At 34.4% G+C, this 19084-nt stretch overlaps 3 protein-coding genes across 9 annotated transcripts; 2 read left to right on the top strand and 1 right to left on the bottom strand.

The window, feature by feature from the left end:
* Nucleotides 1-937: 937 nt before the first annotated feature.
* On the bottom strand, nt 938-4439 carry LOC101207932 (DNA-directed RNA polymerases II, IV and V subunit 8B). 5 transcript variants are annotated; one of them, XM_031889956.1, is made up of 5 exons: nt 3515-3533; nt 3331-3436; nt 2894-3051; nt 1609-1703; nt 938-1289 (listed from the first exon to the last, which is right to left on the bottom strand). In XM_031889956.1, exons 2-5 carry the CDS (start codon nt 3401-3403, stop codon nt 1175-1177), a joined length of 441 nt encoding a protein of 146 aa, XP_031745816.1. In that variant the 5' UTR covers nt 3404-3436; nt 3515-3533; the 3' UTR covers nt 938-1174. The 5 variants fall into 5 exon arrangements, with proteins under 5 accessions (XP_031745816.1, XP_004149143.1, XP_011653128.1 ...); XM_004149095.3 differs by lacking the exon at nt 3515-3533 and adding an exon at nt 4109-4439 and having other exon boundaries at nt 940-1289; XM_011654826.2 differs by lacking the exon at nt 3515-3533 and adding an exon at nt 4105-4238 and having other exon boundaries at nt 940-1289.
* On the top strand, nt 4023-10146 carry LOC101207685 (ribosome biogenesis protein TSR3 homolog). Of its 3 annotated transcripts, none has more exons than XM_011654824.2 (11): nt 4023-4244; nt 4349-4487; nt 4572-4600; nt 4722-4768; nt 4935-5000; nt 5765-5805; nt 7689-7825; nt 8052-8142; nt 8759-8830; nt 9211-9323; nt 9803-10146. In XM_011654824.2, exons 2-11 carry the CDS (start codon nt 4408-4410, stop codon nt 9928-9930), a joined length of 804 nt encoding a protein of 267 aa, XP_011653126.1. In that variant the 5' UTR covers nt 4023-4244; nt 4349-4407; the 3' UTR covers nt 9931-10146. The 3 variants fall into 3 exon arrangements, with proteins under 3 accessions (XP_011653126.1, XP_031745814.1, XP_031745815.1); XM_031889954.1 differs by having other exon boundaries at nt 4110-4252; XM_031889955.1 differs by lacking the exon at nt 4023-4244 and having other exon boundaries at nt 4326-4487; nt 9809-10146.
* Nucleotides 10147-12854: 2708 nt separating this feature from the next.
* On the top strand, nt 12855-18796 carry LOC116406242. The gene is made up of 5 exons (XM_031889960.1): nt 12855-13320; nt 13430-14857; nt 17145-17442; nt 17571-17722; nt 17856-18796. The coding sequence occupies exons 2-5, from the start codon at nt 13460-13462 to the stop codon at nt 18351-18353; spliced, it is 2346 nt and encodes a 781-aa protein (XP_031745820.1). The 5' UTR covers nt 12855-13320; nt 13430-13459; the 3' UTR covers nt 18354-18796.
* Nucleotides 18797-19084: the final 288 nt, after the last annotated feature.

Below are 19084 nucleotides of genomic sequence, written 5' to 3'. Positions count from 1 at the left end.
TGTCGTATATTTTTAGTTCAACAATTACAAAGTGTTGATGTTTGAGCTATCAACCTTTTGATATGTGATAATATAATTAGTATTTTTATCTACTTAGGTACATTCGAATTCGAATGGACGAAAGTTTAAAATAAAACGTTAAAATATACCTTATTCAATAGACATAATATGACTATCTTCTACCATGAATTTGATTAGTTCCCTCTAGTTAATAATTTAAAAAAAAAAAATTCGATACACTTAATTATTATCCTTAAAATTACTCCTCATTGCTATTACTTTAGTTTTCTTTAATCGATGTTGAACGGAGGCAAATCGTCATCATCGTAATTGGCACTTCCATCAAACGGCGTAGGACTGCTTTCAAATTATTTATTATATATATTCGTTATAATGTTTGTTAAAGTTAAACAGAGAGGAGATTAATCTATACTTCAGAAGTTGGAGGTACTTGGCAATATATGTTTAGGATTGTTATGAAATAAGAAGAATGTCAAAATATTAAACGAGAAATGACGTTCATTTTCTCCTATGGAACAATATTCAAAGTTGAAGGACGGAAGATTGAAACAAATTGTAAATATGGGTAAAATTGCAATATTTTGATGCTTATAAACTAAATTAAAACCAAAATCTAAGCTTAAAAATGATGAACTAATAGAAGGCAGAGACAAAAAGGTATTTTTCTCTAATTAATATTAAAGATATTGACTCCATATCAAAGTCGAACCATACTCCAATTTACGAATGTATTATTGATGAATGTTTTAATCCTCAAATCATATTAGATATATAAATCAGTTCAACAAAATTTATTTTTAATTAAAGGAAAATATAGTTCTAACTCATATATATTTGTGGTGCGAGAATTCCTTTGCTACCTAATCCTTTCATTTTTAGGTCTATTTTTCCTTCAACTATAATTATTAGTCAATAATATAGTTCAATTAATTTAAATTACAATCTAAGGAGAATTGTTGCAACACTCACTAATGTTGAGTGAAAAAAACAAACCACTAGAAAATTTTAAGATAGCACTAACCATACAACGACTATGAAGATCGATCTGGTAAAAGAATTCAATTCAAAATTTATCTGCAGATATGATCAATAGTTATGCAGAGTTATCACAATCTTTGTAATAACAAAAGGCCATACTAGAGATTTGTATGTTTTATGTGAGTTTTCGAAGGAGCAAAAACATGTTCTGATCCACCCTGAATTTGGCACAGTGGATGGGATCTCCCTTCAACAGCATTTGGAGTCCTCCAAAAGATGCATAAACCTCCCTGCATATACAATCATTCCAACCAAACAACATCAGAGCCAACGATTTACGAGACATGTGAAACAATTTATTAATTGAGTTGCAAACGCCTCATACGACTCAATTATTAGTACTCATGCTAGAAAGAGTAAAAAGGGTATAATCCCCAAAGCAATTGGTTAGTGGAGTCATGGACATGGTACACGGTCTAATTGTAGGGAAGGAGAGGTTAACTGCCCTCTCCAATTGGTTAGGGTACTTGTTTTATTCATAGAAGATTTGACAAGAAAATGACAGATTTGAACTGTTGCAGAAAATCGTGAGAATGTTAGGTCACTTACACTTTCAAGTCTGAACCTGAGCCTTCATCTGAAAGTTTGTATGTTTTACCATGCATGATGTATTCAAACTTATCAGCTAAAGATTTCTTCCCTTCCTGCCAAAAATTAAGTTCATTTGAAGGATATTACCACTAAAATTTCAAATGTGATGTTTACAATTACGATCATGGAAACTGAATTAAACCAGGTTTGTCAAAGTTTCTCTTGTTAACTTTATGTTAAAAGTGTATCTACGTTTCTAATGCTATCCAACATCTACAAAATTTTGATTATACTTTTGTTTCTATAGTCTATACGAAGTTTCTTTAAAAAAAAGTCTTTTTAAGTACAACTTGGGGTGGGGAATTTGAACACGAACATCTTGTCCTCGGGAACATACAAATGCCAACTACGCTATGCTTGTGTTGGCAATTTATACAAAGTTACGAACCTTTAAAATAAAATTAAATAAATTAACAAGTGCATATTTTCTTCATAAGAAATAAATGTAATGAAAGAGCAAAAGAAGCAGATAAAAATAAATGACAGTACAGCATAACATAGAAGCAAAGAGAACAAAATTAAAAGAACAATACAGTTTTTTTCAAAAAGAAGTGGAACAAGCTCTCTGCACGCCTACAGAGAGGCATTGAAATGCAACTCACTCTAAACCACCTCTCATGACTTTTCTATATCTCTAAAGATTCTCCAATTTCTTTTGAGCCATAGATGCAACAAGGTAGATTAAAACAAGGGCCTCCTCCGAAATATTGGTTCAAGAAATTCAAAAACTTGAAGGACTCTATTGAGATTAATAAGATGCTCCTCAGTGTCTTAAGGGAAGTTGGAACACCAAGCGCATATTCAAGACTTAACAAATCTATGTCATGCATCACAAGCCTTAGACACAAGTCATAAGGAGCCTAAATAAGTCACATTCCTTTCCTCACATTTGTTTTCAAGAGACATGGCTAGCACAAGCACGGCCTTGACAGAACGAAACCAATGGATACTTGCCCTGCAATTTGCAGACCCTTTTTTCTAGTTTTTTTTAGACTCCTTGATAAGATCCTTCTCCAAATGTTCAGTCGCAGAGATACCTTGAGGAGTTATTAATGATATCTTTAGTAATTCCTATAAAATATTATTATATATCTACCATTTCTACTCATGGAAAAATTGATATGGACGCAGATGCCAACAGTTTTTTTTTTTTACCTGTCTGGTCTTTTAAACAATGCAAACAGAAAAGGAACAGCCCGAATCCTCCATCAACAAAGTTAAATAAAACATTGGGAGGGATTACCTGATCTTTATAGCTGGTAACAGGAGATCCATCATAGTTCAACGTGGGAGACAAGACCATCAGAAGCTTCTCACCTTCATCAATAGGATATATCTCTGTATTTACATCCAGCAGCATATGCATCGAAAGCTTCTCACTCCGTGCTTCAATTCTAGAAACTAGAACAACAATTTTATGCAATCAATGTGCATCCTGTAAAATCCTTCACGCTAAAATCAATACAGTGAAGAAGTTTCAAGTCCACAAAGGGGGCTATTTTATAGCATGGGCATCTCAAAACCAATTGGCAATGAGAGTAGCTCGTCTATTGAGAGAGCAGCGTCTTGTAACAAGTGAGTTTTGTGATTCCCAACATCTCAACGGAGGCTCAAAAGTTCATAAACCAGAAACTAAGAATTAAAAGAATGAGAGAGCAATAAGAAGCTTGAGGGAAGTACCTTTATCATACTTTTTACCATCTGGGTTGACACACTTGACCTTGAAAATATCATTAAATAGAAGCCCCGCCATGTTTATGGAGAATTTATTTCTCAGAATGCAAATCTGAGTTGGTAGACAACATAAAAAAATATTAGATATGGGAAGAAAGGCAGGAAAAAAAAAGCAAAAACTAAAATTTACAGATGATCAAAGGCTCAATTGAGAGTGATACATAGATAGAGATTTGGCGCAAAGGCGCAAAGGCGCAAAGACGGAGGTGGAACAAGAGTGAGAGGAATATGAAAGGGTTTAGGGTTTTATTTTAGGGGTACACTTTTTCCTTATTTTTCTATTAACAAATATGAATTTAACATATTCGAAGCTTAAAATTCAATGGCATGACAAAGACAAACCTTACTCCATCGCCGTTTATATACTTATACATATGTATTAAAAGTAAAATTGTTTACTATTAATATTTTTTTAAGAAAAAGTAAGTTGGGAGTTCATAGTTTATATTTACAAGGTAGGAAGAATTGAAGCTTGAACAAAGAAAGCCTTTGTTAGTATAATTACAACACCCACAGCATGTTTTGTGGTTTTTAGAAATTGGTCATTCTATCTTAACTCCAAAATTTTAACCTTTCGAATTGTAAAAACTAATCATAAACTATGGATAATTACAATTATGCAAATGAATTTGACGACCAAAACCAGAAGAGATAATGCAGAAAAATAAGGACAAACAATAATATCAAGTAAAGGGGAAGAAAATAGTCAGGGAAACTTTCCTACTTTCTGAGAGCTCTTCTTCCTTTAGTAGCTTCTTAGGACTCTTCCTCTTAACACTACCCTTGAGAAGATTGAAGGAATTTCGGAAAGGGGCGCGGCGACGGAGCGTGTGGGCGACTGGGTGATTGAAGGAATTTCGGTAAAAAGGTTCAGGGTTTAGGTTTATATTGGCTTGGGCCAACCCTACACTTATTTAACCGACCCAGGTCATGTTATTATTATTCCAATGATTTTTCTGAACAGGTCTAGAAGTAAAGGAGAACCCAACATCACCGAATCCCACTTCACTAAACTGCCTCAGAATGAGCCATAACAAGACTAGACGCTTCAAAAATCATCATCCTCGTCGCGGACAATCTACTCGGGGCCATAAATTTATTGGGTATTTACATATACTCTTACCCTTTTCCTCTGATTCGTCTTTTCATTATATCGATCATTTGTTTTGTTTATTTCTTTTTTTCAGAGAGGATGAGTGTTTGCCGGTCGACCCAGGTGCCTACTTTGTCTCACTGAAGTTTGCTTCTACATGGGTGATTTTGTTCTGTTTAAAGAAGCCCTTTTATAGTGGAGAGACTTTGGATTTAGGTTCCTGACGAGTTCCTTTTTGTTGCAGCCAATGAAGAGGAGCCAACGCGTCCAAATATTCACCTTGCCATGTGGGTGTGTGCTTAACATTTTTTTTTCCTTCGCGTTTTTGTTGTTGAATTCTGAATTGTGTCATCCTTAAACTTGTTACTGTTGTGCTGTTGTTACAAATGGGAATGAAAGCTTGAGCTTACAAAGTTGTAAGTAAATTGAAATTGATGGTGTTTTGTGGTTGATTCAGGATTTTGGGCAGTGTGATGCAAAAAGGTGTACAGGACGCAAGCTTGCACGATTTGGCTTGTTAAAAGAACGTACCTGATTCTCTCCTTTTCTTTTGTTTTCATATTTTTTACTATGTTGCTTATTTTCGCAGTGATTGGTTCGTGTAGGCATATAAAGAAACCATTTTAGTTCTCTAACAGGGTTAATTAGTTTGTATGTTTGCATTCCCTCTCCACTTCGTTAGTTATTGTACGAAATGTATTGTTGGATGTATTGACTTAGTTCTATACGATCTTGCTGGGAATTTTGAAGATGCATTCACATATGATGATTGGTATCAATATGAATTCGATGCTTAGGGAACAGGAATGGAAGTCTATAGAAAAATAGGTTATATTGTGTTTAGATGCTGGAGAAAATCTAATGGATGGTTTTGCTTCCCAAGTGGAGAATGTCCAAAACGAGGAACTTTCCAAATGTGTAATCCTAATTTCTTAGTTTGGTCATACAATGCTTTATAAAAAGTACAACTTAGATGACAGAATCCTTGAAACTCTTGACATTCATGCCTTTCAATTGTAAACCAACAAATTGGGTTTAAATTGTAGAAGTTGAAAAAACAGGGACCAAATAGAAATAGTAAAAACTAAGGAACAAAAAGTACAGTTTTGTTTAATTATTTTTAAGTTGATTCATTAAATGAGGCAAGATGCTTTCATATTTGTATGATTAATCGGATTCATGCTTGTTTAAGGTTTTAGTTAGATGGCATTGTGTATAAAATACTATTAACGGATTTCTTTCTACATTGAATAAAGAATGAATCTAACTTCTCTTGAGTTCATGCAGGATTTGCGTGTTAACAGTGGGTTTGGAGGCATTGTCTTAAGGTACTGAACGATTATGCTTCCTTGTGTTCTAGTTTAGTTGTAACTGAATGTTAGTGTATGATAATACAATAACAAACTAGTTGTCACATCACATCTCTAACTAAATAACGTCTAAAGGCATCTAACTTTCAGCTGTGAGAATCAACACTATGCTCCACTTTTTTCATCAATAAAGCATGAAGAAGCTGCTCAAATTCAGAATTTCAACCTCTTTCGTCTTTCCAAAAGGCTAATGAATGAAACTCCCATGACAAAATCACACAATCCCAATGAAAAAAACTGACCCATTTGGTAAAGAAGCAAACCTTTTGTGGTTCAACCGGTAGGAAAATGATGATTAGGCCATCTTGAAATACTGAAATATTGAAGACTCCACAAATGCATCAAAGGCCTTCACAATAACTATGAATTGACATAGGATCCGGCCATAGAATCTTCTTTTATATAATGAGAAGGATTGTATTAGATATCCATCAAGAACACTCTATGATGTTGCTTTGAAGAAAAACCCATTTGAGTGTTTCTTTAACTGACACCTTATTTTCAACCCACATGAACAAGATGCCACCAGTTTTTTAAGAGAATCCTCAAAGGACCAGCTACAACTTTAAAGCTTCAAAATAATTTTTACTCCAGGTGAAACTGCCACAACCATCCGGATGATGAGATGGAGGAAATTTTTTCATAACTGAAAAGAAGTAACAAACAACAATCACTAATGATAATTGAGAAGAAGCAACCCCTGAACTTAAGCCAAAACTTGCAATTAAGGAGGAGAATTTAGATGGGATTATAGATAGATCAACCAAGGAAAACTTACTTTTAGGAGTCTGAATAGATTTTCTTTCCATTGGATTTTGGAATAAACTTGCTATTACTTCACTAAAATTATCGTCAATTGAGAATTCTTCTGAATTAGAATTTGTAACCGACTTTTGTAGCCAAATGGTTGTGGCGGTTTCACCTAGAGTGAAAAAGAAGCGCCCTTTGATAGACAACCGAAAGGGTATATTTTTCATCCCTAAATGGGTGGCCCAGAGAGAAGCCCCCTTTGATAGACAACCTAAGGGTATATTTTTCATTTGTAAAGGAGTGGCCCAGATACATACAAACCAGAAAGTCATGGACAAGCTGGGAGACCATGGACCATATAACGGCTTCCATCACAAAAGCCTAGTAATTATATGAAAAAAGAGGGAAAATGTAAAGACATTATGAGATTCTGATCTTTTACAAAGGAGACTGGCTAGAGTAGAGCTATTCGTTATTGTGGTCTATGAGCAAGCTAAGATTTTGATTTTAGCTCTTGCTATTCTGTTACAACCTTTGCCCATTTCATAATGTATTTTGGGGAACACTTCTTTAATAATGAAGAAACCAATCTTTATTGGGATATAGTGAGGGTTCGACTCGTCACCTAGTGGTGTAATTTATTGAAGGGTGGGAACGGTGCAAGCTAAGTGCAGTATGTTCTAACTTGTAACTTGTAAGTAAAGACTGCACGTAAGAGTTATTTCTTCTGGGTTAAGTTGGGTGTTTGAGAGAGGAGAGTTTTCAAATTTTCCGAAAACCGTGTACATCTCTTTACTCTATTGTCAATAACTGATTGTAGTAAATTGAAGGATTAGAAACATGGCTATTACTTTTCATTTGGCCGTTTTTGCATTAGTTGTACTTTATCAATCTAGTAGTATGTGCTTCTCCCTATGGTTGGCCATGATCTATCATATTGCTAACTATCCTCTTACAAGAACATGCTTTCGTAATTTTTTTTGTGATCTGATGAAAGGAGATGAATGGTAGTGATTAAATTCATACTCAAAGGCATATAAACATTTTGTTGGTTCCTATATTGAACCTTTTCAATCTTAAAATTTTGGCAGTCCAGTGGGGGTGAATTGTGTCTCCAAAGAAGATCATAGTCTTCTTAAACAAAAAGGATTAGCAGTTGTGGATTGCTCATGGGCACGGTTGGGTGATGTTCCATTTGTGAAATTGCGATGTGCTGCTCCTCGCCTATGTAAGAGATTTACATCTTGAATATGAAAGTCTTGTGTAGTTCTTAACCTTGCTGTCATTTGATTGTTAGTAATTTCCAAACTGCCATTGAGATTTCACTAAATTTGATGAAGTGCATTTTCCTGACTAGACTCTATTTGGTTGGCTTTGGTAATTACTAGATCATGATTTTGTTCTCTTGGTTCTGATTTTCACATCCTGCAAATTGTTTATGCAAATATTTGTAGTACCTTGGCTAGTAGCAGCAAACCCAGTAAACTATGGTCGACCATGTGAGTTATCTTGCGTGGAAGCATTAGCCGCCGCTCTAATCATATGGTAACGCACCTTTATCTCATCTTTTCTCTTGTTTGCAACTTTGTTCTAAATTCTGCTGAGATTCATGTCAATTGCTAATCCTCATGTCATCTTGTATCCTTTTGTCATAAATTTGGTGCAATTAGCTTACTTCTGATAATTCAGGGAAAATGATCTAAGATTTATAAGGTGTTGTACTTCTTTCATTGGAAGTGAGAGAACAGCATACTTCCCTGCTTGATTGTTCAAATTTGGCAAAGTGCTATAGAGTAGTCTTATTAGTCACTTCACTTCAAGATACAGAACTCTGATGAAGTTTTTTGTTTGGTTTTGTTAGTCCCTTTGGTTCTAATTAGTCACAAAGAAAGGTTATTGTTGTTGCTGATGTTGTAACTAACCAAGTTGTAGATCTCCGGTAGTAATCCTCCTTTAGCAACCTAAGACTTCCAGAGACTGTCAATACAATATGATTTGTGGTAATTGTTAATGTTAAGTTGTTAACACTCTGCTTATCACTTTTTTAATGGATGTTTAAACTACTTTATAGCTTGAAATGGAAATATGATTATTTGTTGGTGTAGATGAGCAAGTATTCTGTTCATTTTGTTTAACTATCTCTATTGAACTGAACTAACAGTGGGGAAGGGGAAACAGCAGATCTGTTGCTTGGTAAATTCAAGTGGGGTCATGCTTTTCTTTCCGTTAATAGGTATGTTTTATTATTTAACTCTTAAATTTTTAGTTTTAAAAACAAACACGATATAATATGCTGGTTCATCCATAATAATTGCAACCTACTTGCATCAAATGAAGATTAAAAGGCTTGTTTAGAAATGATTAAGGGCTTAAAAACACTTACTTTGCACTTCAAAACACTTCACTTAAAAAGTCATTCCAAAGCAGTACTGCTTATCATATTCTAACTGGACCTGCCTATTAGCTCGCAATTACCTGAGATATTTGATACTAAATTACAAATTTAGCCATTTAGCCTTCAAGTATATAGAGGAATTCTAGGCTTATAAATGGCGCTATTATTTGAGCCTTTTCCATGATCATGCTTGCTTATTTTTCTTTTGTATTACACAGAGAACTTCTAAAACAATACTCAGCATGTGAGAATAGTGCGGATATTATTTCGGTCCAGAATGCTTGGTTATCACAACAACGACAAGTCCCCAAAGAACCGCATAATGTCGAAGGTAATCTTTTGAATCAATTACATCGATCTGTTTTTTGTTTTGCACCTTAATTTGAAGAAAATGGAGTTGCATCATACTCTCTATATGCGTGGAGAAAACGTTGCTGAAGTATTTTTAGTTTATATCTAGTAGTTATTAGGAACAGGTAGATTTTCGAATTCACATCCAACTGTTTTTTAAGAATCACACAATGTGATTGTCATGTTGAAGAAATTTTTGGTGTCCATAGTTATAAACATTAACCATACTGACAAGAGCAAGCAACCAAGCCGATCAAAATCAAACCAAATTGACTCTAATCAACATTATCGAACCAAAATAAACAGATAGACTGTTTTTGGGAGTATACATTTATGAAAACCAAACCAATTTGGGCTAAATCAATGAAGTAGAGGCCCTTTTGATTTGGGACTAGAGTTGTTTTCGTATGGAAGGACTTGTGAGGGTTTCACTGAAACGAGACTGAACATATGTTGTAGGTGCAGATAAGTCATCCGTGAGCGAACATGATGAAGGTTCCGATGATTCGGAAGATGGACTTCCGCCATTGGAGAAGAATCTAAATCACTTGACCTTGCAGCAAGAAAGCGACGAAGAAAGCGAGTAAAATTCATACCATATACCATAGAGGCAAAAGTTTAATGTAGAGACCATAACAGTTCCCTGTAGTAAAGGATTCTTCTATTTTGCTTTGCTTTTAACTTAATAGAGAAATAAGTCGATGGTGTTTTGTAATTTTGATATTAACATTTGATTTTTCTTTTTCATGGGCTCCTTGTGGGTATGTGTTTGTAGGTTTAAGTTTATCATCTTTTTGCCAACACCCACATTATCAGTTTTACAAAAAATAAAAACCAAAGTATAGAAAATATTTTTTTAAAATATAGAAATATTATGTCAAATTTAGTGATAAAAGATTTTTGTCTTCTGTAAATATTTTGTATTTTTTTTTTAAACTCCTTTTTTTTTCTTAATATTGCAGAATCCGAAACTTATACATTAATTTGGTCTAATTATTCGTTTCTTGAAGAGGTGAAGTTGCTTTTTAAAAAATCTAATTCGTTTTCTTTTTATTAATTTTGAACTTCTTTAAAATTAAAATGTTGTCTTAATAACTTTTGAAATTTAAATATATTTGTAATAAATTTTTACATTTGCAATTTAAAAAAAAAAAAAAAAAAAAAAAAAAACCTCCAATGTCCACCCATTATAATTTATTGTTTTTTTCTCTCCATTTTCTAATTCATATTCAGTACATAACTATTATTCAAAATTCAAGCCTCACTATATTCAAGTCATACTTAAATTTAGCATTTTGATATCCAAAACATATGATCATGAGCAGCTAATTAAGACATTTACATATGATTGGTAATACTTTCATAATAAGTATGCTAAAGAAATGAAGTGTTTTTTGTTTCTTCTTTATCATTTTGTATAAGAATCAACGTGAAAGTGAAGACGGTAGATCTCCTTACATGTTTATGTGATACTTTCAAGCTAAATTTATTTGATATTATGTTTTATGGAAATTATTGTCCTTTCGAGATTTGGTTGGTTTCCAAATTTCTCTTGCATTGGAAGCAAGGTTGTAACTACAATTTTTATGTACTTAATTTTGCCAACAATAATAATTATCAATACCCAGTTTTATCAAAAAGTAGTTTGATTAAAATCTCAATCTACCCTACTTGATTTAATTGCTATACTCCTAAGGTGGACATTTAGCATCTTAAAAGTTAACCTATGTCATGCAAAGTATTATAACAAACTATCAAAATAAATAAGGTGCTAGAATGAACTTAACTTAGCGGTAATTGACACAGTCTTATGTTATAAAGATAAAGAGGTTTAATTCACCATCATCCTACAATTGTTGTATAGCGAAAAGTAATTGAGCATGTATTGTTTGAACATACCATGACCATTGAATGACGATAGCAAAAGAGGTTGCTGATAAAAGTTCTTAATGCTTTGTTTAATTATTCAGTTTTGATAGATTAGCAAATTAGTAATCAAGCAAAAGAAAGATTGACCTTGGAGAGGGGGTAAAACAAGTTGAGTTTAGTATTTCCATTGATGATGTTTATCCTATAAACATGTATATTTGTTGAAAATTTTCATACTTGATCACTTTCAACATGTTTATCTTATTTTCATTCAAACCAACCTTGTAAATAAAATTACACTATCTCTAATTAGCTAAAAGATATTCATACCCATTATCCTTACAACCACAACCATATATATACATATATTTGCATGTATATACATGTGTATAGATACACGTATACATACATACACATATTTAATTACAACTTTTACCAATTACCTGTCTCTAAATTCTTATTATGATCCTTTTTCATGTGTTTCTATGATTCATATATTTTAACACCGAAAGTGTTTTGAATTGTACGAATGTATGGTGTAATATTTAAATTGAATCGAATGGTTGACTGACTTTGTTGAGAAATTATGAGATGATACTTTGGAACATTGAATATTACATTTTATAAGAAAATTTTACAGCATTTTATTTAAATACAAATGTATTAGAACCGCCTATTTAACATTAAAAAAAATATATAAATTTTTACAAGGTCGAGAATTTTGTTAAAAAATGGATAATTGAAGAAGGAAAAAGCTAACAGAGAATATTTTCCATAAAGAACCTAAATAACGAGTAAATTTACAAATCTCTACTTCTCACAATATTCTTATGCGAGTAGTACTTTTGAAAATACTGTAAATTTAAAATTATAAGGATATTTTTTAGAGAAAAGAGAATTCGGATAATATTTGTTGTAAAATTTAGGGGTCTTTTAAAAATATAACAAAAGGAAAGAATATTTACACGTACAAAACAATTTTGAAAACGGAAAATATAAAAAATGCCTATATCAATATGCGATTAATCGGTCACGTACGTGCATGTAGAGATTTTTCTTCCAAACGATCATGATACACGAATTACACCAGCTACACACGAGCGTGTAATTCTTCTTTTAAACGATCCTGATACACAATCGTTAAACAATTGCGTAGTTTATGATGCACGATTATTAGTTCGTGATAAACAATGGTTTTGGAAAGAAAAAAAAACCCAGTAAATTATAGTGTAGATGATGATACATGGTCGTGTGTAGTTTACGATACACGACATGAAGTTCATGATACATTATGATTTTGAAAAGCCCTAGTAATGATTGTGTAGTTCATGATACACGATCATGTAGTTCATGATAAATGTTGACTTTGAAAAGTCTTATGATAAATGATCATGTAGTTCATCTCTGTTCACAATAAATTGTAATATTATGATAAATGATCATGTAGTTTATCAATGTTAATGGAAGTTGAATATTTTTATTATATTTATGAAAATTAATTTTACGTTGAAATATTAAAAGAAAAAGAAAAAGAGAAGAAAATAATGAAAGGGGTATTTTGGAGATTTTAGAAACGAAATATTGGATTTTAATCGGACAGACTCTTCCCATCGTTTCACTACCAAACTCACATCGGCGAAGCAAAAAACCCTAGAAAGCCCCACAATCTCTTCGCTCTGTTTCTTCTTCCTTCTACGCCATTGATTTCCATTCATAAAATTTGTGTTAAACGAAAAAAACAAAGAAAGAAAAAGAAGAAAAAAAACACAACACATTTTCTTTTATCTCTTCCAAATTCCATTTTCTTCTTCTGTTTCTTCTCTCTTCTTCCTTTGTTTTCAGGTTACAGCGAACGAGTTGAGCCACTGATTTCGGGGGCCCATTTTTGTTCTTTTTTAATTAACTTTTTTCTTTGGAAGTTGTAATATTTAAGAGTTTTTCTGTTGTGGGTTTTCTTGAATGGTTGCTGTAATTTTTCCCTTTTAATCTCTAATGGTGGGTTTTGTTTTATGGAATTAGGGTTACAATTTTCCTTTCATTTCCTCATCTAAGGGTTTCTTCGCCTCTGTTTTTCTTTTCCTCTTCGCAAAGTCAAGCCAAATACTTTCGTGAGTCATTTTCACATTATCTTTTTTTTTTTTTTTTCTTTCTTTCTTTCTAATTTTTATGATGTTTTCCGATGGCTCTTAATCATCCCTCTCTTTTTTTTCCTTGCAGGTTTGAAATTTGAGTTTTGAATTTAGCGGGATGTCTTCCAAATCGAAATATTCAATTCTCGACAATCGACCGATTGATCAGTGGAAGGTTACGGAGTTGAAAGAGGAACTTAAGAGAAGGAAATTGACCATCAAGGGGTTGAAGGAAGATTTGGTTAAACGGTTAGATGAAGCAGTTCGAATGGAAAGGGAAGAAAATGCTGAGGAAACCAATGGTGTTGATGGTGACCCTCCAGTTACAAATAGTGACAATAACCAAGAGCATGCATCTATTGTTTCTGGAACGGCGAAAGAAACTAATGAAGATACTAACATCACAGATAATGTAGATGATGTTGGAGTTCAGGTTGAAAAGGATGATAGTAATGCAGCTGTGAAGGAAGGTGGAATTCAAGATGGGGCTGGTCTTAATGGTTCCCCCAGGGTAGAAGAGGGATCGTCCGTCCGTGTTTCTACTGTGGAAACTAAAACTACTGTAACTGAAACCGTAGTATCTGAAGTAGCAATAGGTGTGGGTGTGGAAGGTTTGCAGAACACTGAAAGCAAGGATAACGAGGATAGGCTCGAGCTGGATAGTGAGGATTCAAAGCCCCAGCTGGATAGTGAGGAATCAAAGCCCCACATGGTTAGTGAGGAGTCAAAGCCTCAACTGGTTAGTGAGGGTTCAAAGCCACAGCTTGATAGTGAGGATTCAAAGCCCCTGCTTGATGATGTGAATATGGAGCTCCAGGTGGAGAATGAGTATTTGAAGTCTCAACAGGCAGATCTCGTGCACGACTCTTCTGCTCCAGACGACCAGGTATCTGAGGTCAGCCCTGTTTTAGGGTCTCAAGTAAGAACTGATTCTATTTCTACTGCTTCTGTGACAATTAATGAAATGATTGAACTAAAGGAAAATATGTCTGCTGATCATGTAAAATTAGAACTAGATGTTAAGCAGGAGATGGTGGAACCATCATCCAGCATTATTGTCCCAGATGCTGGCGAATCACATCCTATGGATGTTGAAGAGCCACATGTGAACAAGAATGTTCAAGAGTCACTTGCAAACAGAGATGTTCTGGAGTCACCTGAGAACAAAGATGTTATGGACTCTATTGTGAAAGAAGATGTTGAGAAGAAAGAAGATGTTAAGGACATAATTTCTGAGCTTCATGAGAAGCATGATGGTGTAGATGTGGGGTTCTCTGAAAAGCTTAATTTAGATAGAAGTTCTGGGGATGATTCAATAGAAGATACAACAGAGAATAAGACTGATTCAGTGAATAATCTTGAAGAAATGGGAGAGAAGAATGTAAAAAATGAGGGCCTTATGTCCCAAGAGGAAAAGGTTGTTGACATAGCAATGCGAGGCTCAACTGGAGACAGAAAGAGTATTGGTATAGAGAATGACGTTACATCTTTGCCTGCTGAAAAAAGAAGGCTTCATGTAATGCTTACTTCTAGACCCTCTCTTCTTCCCCAAGCCTGATCCGAGCTACCAAAATGAAAGGAAATAAATGAAAACTGTGTTATTTTCTCAGCCTAATTAAATATTTCTGCATATAACATAAAAAATTTTAACTGAAAGAAAATAAATGCCAAACTGTTTACAAAAATATCAAAAGAAAAAAAATCATTGATAGACACGGATAGGTTTCTATTACATATATATCAATAATAAACTTTTATCAATTTCTATCAATAATAATATTGATGTTAGACTTCTATTAGTGTCTATTAGCGATAGACATGTATCAGTTTGTATAATTGATAGACATTGATGGGCCACCATCCAACTTCTATCTGGGCTGTAAGGAATGGAAATTTTTTTGCCATAACTTCTAATTAGTTTGGCCCATTTTTCTATATTTTAAAAGCCTTCTATAACATAAATGATTTTCTGTTTTGAAATTTTCAATATGGTTTTTCTGTCAGTACTGAAATTTTGACCTGATAATTTTATGGTTGGGAATTTTGATTTAAAGTTTTTCTTGTTATGTAATATTTTCAACTTATGTATATGCAATGTAATGGATGTCACTTTAGTTAGGGATAATGAATTTTTGTCATACATACCTTTTCTTGTTTTCCTACGAATAATATTATATCAATTGTTGGAATTGGTTTCTTCTTCCTTTTGTTAGTTGTATGTTGGATAAGGGTTGTCATTATTTTGATTCACCGGAATATATATGTGGAGTTTTAGAGTACACCCCACTACCATAAAAAGAGTTGTAAGAAGAGTATCTGTTGCTTGAGTCTCTTGAATTGCAGCTCAGAATATTGCTAGCTTTCTTTCAATGGATGATTTTGTTTTTTAGTATTTGGTAGTAAAGTTGATATTTAGTTTCTGCAGTATCTGCATTGGCTTTTCTGGAAGAAATAGGTAGCTAAATGATGCTTGACGACTGGATTTTGTTGTTGCCTCCCAGTGCTTAGTAATTGGCTAAGTGCTTTGGTGCAGTGTCAGTACTGTGTTGTGTTGTTGCGCTTTCTGTGAGTAGTGATGAGTCAAGTGTACAAAACATTGTTCTAGTTTTAAACAAAAGTTGCTGTTTGGATAAATTGTGTTGCTATGCTTTTTCATATTTTTGCTCGATGTTTTTCATTTTCTTTTTTCTTGTTCTTTTTTGAATTAGTTGTACCTCTTACATTCATGATGGGTGTCTTCTGGTAAGGTTTCTTTAGATGTAAGATGACCTTCAAATATAATGGATGGTTCATGGTTCTGTGAAATCTTGTTTTCAGTTGAACTAATATTCTCTCTGGCCATCTGGGGTTTACTTTCATTTCCAGCTAAATGGACAGGTTCTATCTCCATATCTGTCCATCTACATGTATCTCTTTCTTAGTGCCTTTTTCTGGCCATACCATGAAGTATCAGTCCAGACAGTTTCTGGATGGATTGTCCCCATTTCTGCAAAACCCCATGCTCTATTCTCTCCTTGTTAAATGCTACCTTAACATTTTATTATACTCTCTCTTCTTCAAACTCCAAGTTCTGTGCTGAATTATTGTGGACGATTCAGTCACTAGCACTTCTAATTAGTATCGAGTGCATTCTTTTGTTTTGATGGACTTTATTGGGAGATTGTTCTTGTCATAAGTAAAATCATAGGAAAGTGGAACGTTGAGATCATATAGCCAATTTGTAGGTGTTTTCTCTTTTGTTTTCCCCCATGTTTTCTTGTCTTGGGCTTTCATTTTTGTATATTTCGCTTGATAGAAGTCTTCTTTTCTTGAAAAGAAATGTAATTTACGAAGGAGCTAAAGTAAAGGGTTGACATTCATTTGCACCTTTAGGAAGTAAGTGTTAATAGAAGGATAAAAGGTAATCCCTAGGCAAGTATAGAGAGGGAGCAAGGAAATGATTGAAGTTCACGGATTCATATATCAGATTCATCAAGTTACTTCTTTTTTGAATTTGTATTTCATGTGAGGCGACTGGTTGAGATGAGTTAAACCTTTAGACGTACGTTTTCTGGTATTTAAGTCTGGCTGTATTACGTTGAGTACCTCCCATATTTTCCATGTTAACAGTAAAATTGGGTCCTGTCCTGCTTCCTTCTGCTATGAATGTAAGAGAATTCACCTTAATCTGGCCGTCTTATTGCAAATAGTTACCTCTCTCTCTATAGTAATTTCGTCTTTTCTTTAAGTGGAGTTTAAAAGGGAATGTGGTTTTATAATTTGGATGGCGTGCTGTGATGGGGGTATGTGACAGGTCTTATTGATTATTGATTCAATTGAAGAACAGTTTACTGCATTGGATTTCCTTCAAATTTAAAATCAATTGTCTTTGTTTTGTTTTGTCTGATGAGGTTATTTTTGCAGATCAAGCAGTGGTTGGAAATGAGTCCGTGAAGAGACAGCGTAGGTGGAATTCTGAGAACCTCAAAATTCCAGAGCCCCAAAATGCTGCTCATACATCGACTAGTAATTCAAAGGACATTCATCAATCCACTGCTCCAAAACGCAACTTCTCCAGATCTGACTCCACAGCTAGTGAAGATCCATCAAAGGAACGTGTTGGTGAGTTAAATTTGAGGAGCTGACTATACTATAAGCTCTTGGCCATATCTGATTAAATTTGATGAGCTGACTATATTTTAAGCTCTTGGCCACATCTGATTCACTCGTCTCTCTTTTGCCTTTTGCAGTTCCACCATCACCAAAACCTCCCACAAACTCACTAAGAATTGATCGTTTTCTGCGTCCATTTACCCTCAAAGCTGTGCAAGAACTTCTGGGTAAGACTGGCAATGTTACCAGTTTCTGGATGGATCACATCAAGACGCATTGCTATGTAACTGTAAGACTCTTGGACATAACATTGAGTTTTCTAATTATTTTCTGCTTCAAGTGGTGCACAATGTGGAATTTGATTCTTGGACATAACATTGAGTTTTCTAATTATTGCTTGGAAACTAATGTCACCAATGCAGTACTCGTCGGTGGAAGAAGCCCTGAAGACTAGAGATGCTGTTTACAACCTTCAATGGCCACCAAATGGTGGGCGTCTTCTTATAGCTGAGTTTGTTGATCCTCAAGAAGTAAAAACTCGAGTAGAAGCTCCACAGACTCCTACACCTGCGGTGGTTGCTCCACCAGTCTCTAACGTGCCCCCACCCGTGCAACCCGAGCCTTCGCCTCGTCAACCAAGGCAGCAACATGCTCCGCCGCCTTCTCTTCCACCACCCCCGCCCACACCCACACCCACACCCACACCCACACCCACAAACAACGTTGCTCAAGCAAGGGAGCAGCTACCACTCCCACCTCCACCTGCACTTCCCGATAAAGTCGACACTCCTATTGTCACCTTAGACGACCTTTTCAGGAAAACCAAGGCTACTCCTCGCATTTACTATTTACCTTTATCAGACGAACAGGTGCAGATAAAACATACAGCATCAGCAAGGGGAAAAGACATTAAGCAGTAAGTTGAGACAATGCCCGTGATGATTAAGTGTTGTGTCGTGCCTGCTGCTTGATGTGCCCCTTGTGGATTCCTTAGCGAGTTTAGATTTTGGAAAATTAAAAAGGCATGGAGTGGCATGTTCGAATGTCTTGAGTGCTTGCAGGGAGGAATTTATCTCTGCTGAGCTGAAAATGATGGACGGGTTTTGGAATAGAATCCAATGGGTAGGTTTTTTCTTGCATATTAATTAGGATATTGAGATTGACTTCTAAAAGAAGAGGATTACTTTGTATTTTGGTTATGTAATCATGTTTTCCTGTGGGTACAAAAAAACCTATAATGAGTTAGCTTTGTAGTATGATTCATATGATGCCTTCTTCAAATTTCATGACACTAACTACTTCGGATCTGATTAACCACCGTGCTTTTGACTTTGTTATAGATGGACACATTTCTTCTTGCTTATTATTTTCTTTACCTCTAAAAGCTATGTATGTATATATGTATTATATAATATAATATAAGTCTCTTAATATGGTACAGTTCATTTTCGAATTCAGGATATGAAATAATGGGTTCAACTTGTACTGAACTGATTTTTCCCCCTATTTTGAACTGTATGTGAGGTGGAGAAATTGAGAGTTTATAGGAGTTGGAGTATGTCCGTTTTGTCTACCGTTGAAATTATGATGCATCTAATTGAAATGGTAGTACTTAAAAAGTGAAGCAAAATGGTGCGCCTTATATGTTCTT

This window comes from Cucumis sativus, unplaced genomic scaffold (assembly GCF_000004075.3).
Source record: "Cucumis sativus cultivar 9930 unplaced genomic scaffold, Cucumber_9930_V3 scaffold78, whole genome shotgun sequence".
Classification (NCBI taxonomy): Eukaryota; Viridiplantae; Streptophyta; class Magnoliopsida; order Cucurbitales; family Cucurbitaceae; genus Cucumis; species Cucumis sativus.
This window is presented reverse-complemented; position numbering and strand designations above follow the sequence as displayed.

What these genes read in the sequence shown, in the direction of transcription:
- LOC101207932 (XM_004149095.3), bottom strand. Translation starts at nt 3,403, where the DNA reads ATGGCGGGGCTTCTATTTAATGATATTTTCAAGGTCAAGTGTGTCAAC. An exon ending in TGGTAAAAAGTATGATAAAG is followed by an intron (nt 3,052 to 3,330) that starts GTACTTCCCTCA and finishes TTGTTGTTCTAG; the next exon opens with TTTCTAGAATTGAAGCACGG. An exon ending in TTACCAGCTATAAAGATCAG is followed by an intron (nt 1,704 to 2,893) that starts GTAATCCCTCCC and finishes AATTTTTGGCAG; the next exon opens with GAAGGGAAGAAATCTTTAGC.
- LOC101207685 (XM_011654824.2), top strand. Translation starts at nt 4,408, where the DNA reads ATGAGCCATAACAAGACTAGACGCTTCAAAAATCATCATCCTCGTCGC. An exon ending in ATATTCACCTTGCCATGTGG is followed by an intron (nt 4,769 to 4,934) that starts GTGTGTGCTTAA and finishes TGGTTGATTCAG; the next exon opens with GATTTTGGGCAGTGTGATGC. An exon ending in ATGTGCTGCTCCTCGCCTAT is followed by an intron (nt 7,826 to 8,051) that starts GTAAGAGATTTA and finishes AAATATTTGTAG; the next exon opens with TACCTTGGCTAGTAGCAGCA.
- LOC116406242 (XM_031889960.1), top strand. Translation starts at nt 13,460, where the DNA reads ATGTCTTCCAAATCGAAATATTCAATTCTCGACAATCGACCGATTGAT. An exon ending in CTGAAAAAAGAAGGCTTCAT is followed by an intron (nt 14,858 to 17,144) that starts GTAATGCTTACT and finishes AGGTCTTATTGA; the next exon opens with TTATTGATTCAATTGAAGAA. An exon ending in TCCATCAAAGGAACGTGTTG is followed by an intron (nt 17,443 to 17,570) that starts GTGAGTTAAATT and finishes TGCCTTTTGCAG; the next exon opens with TTCCACCATCACCAAAACCT.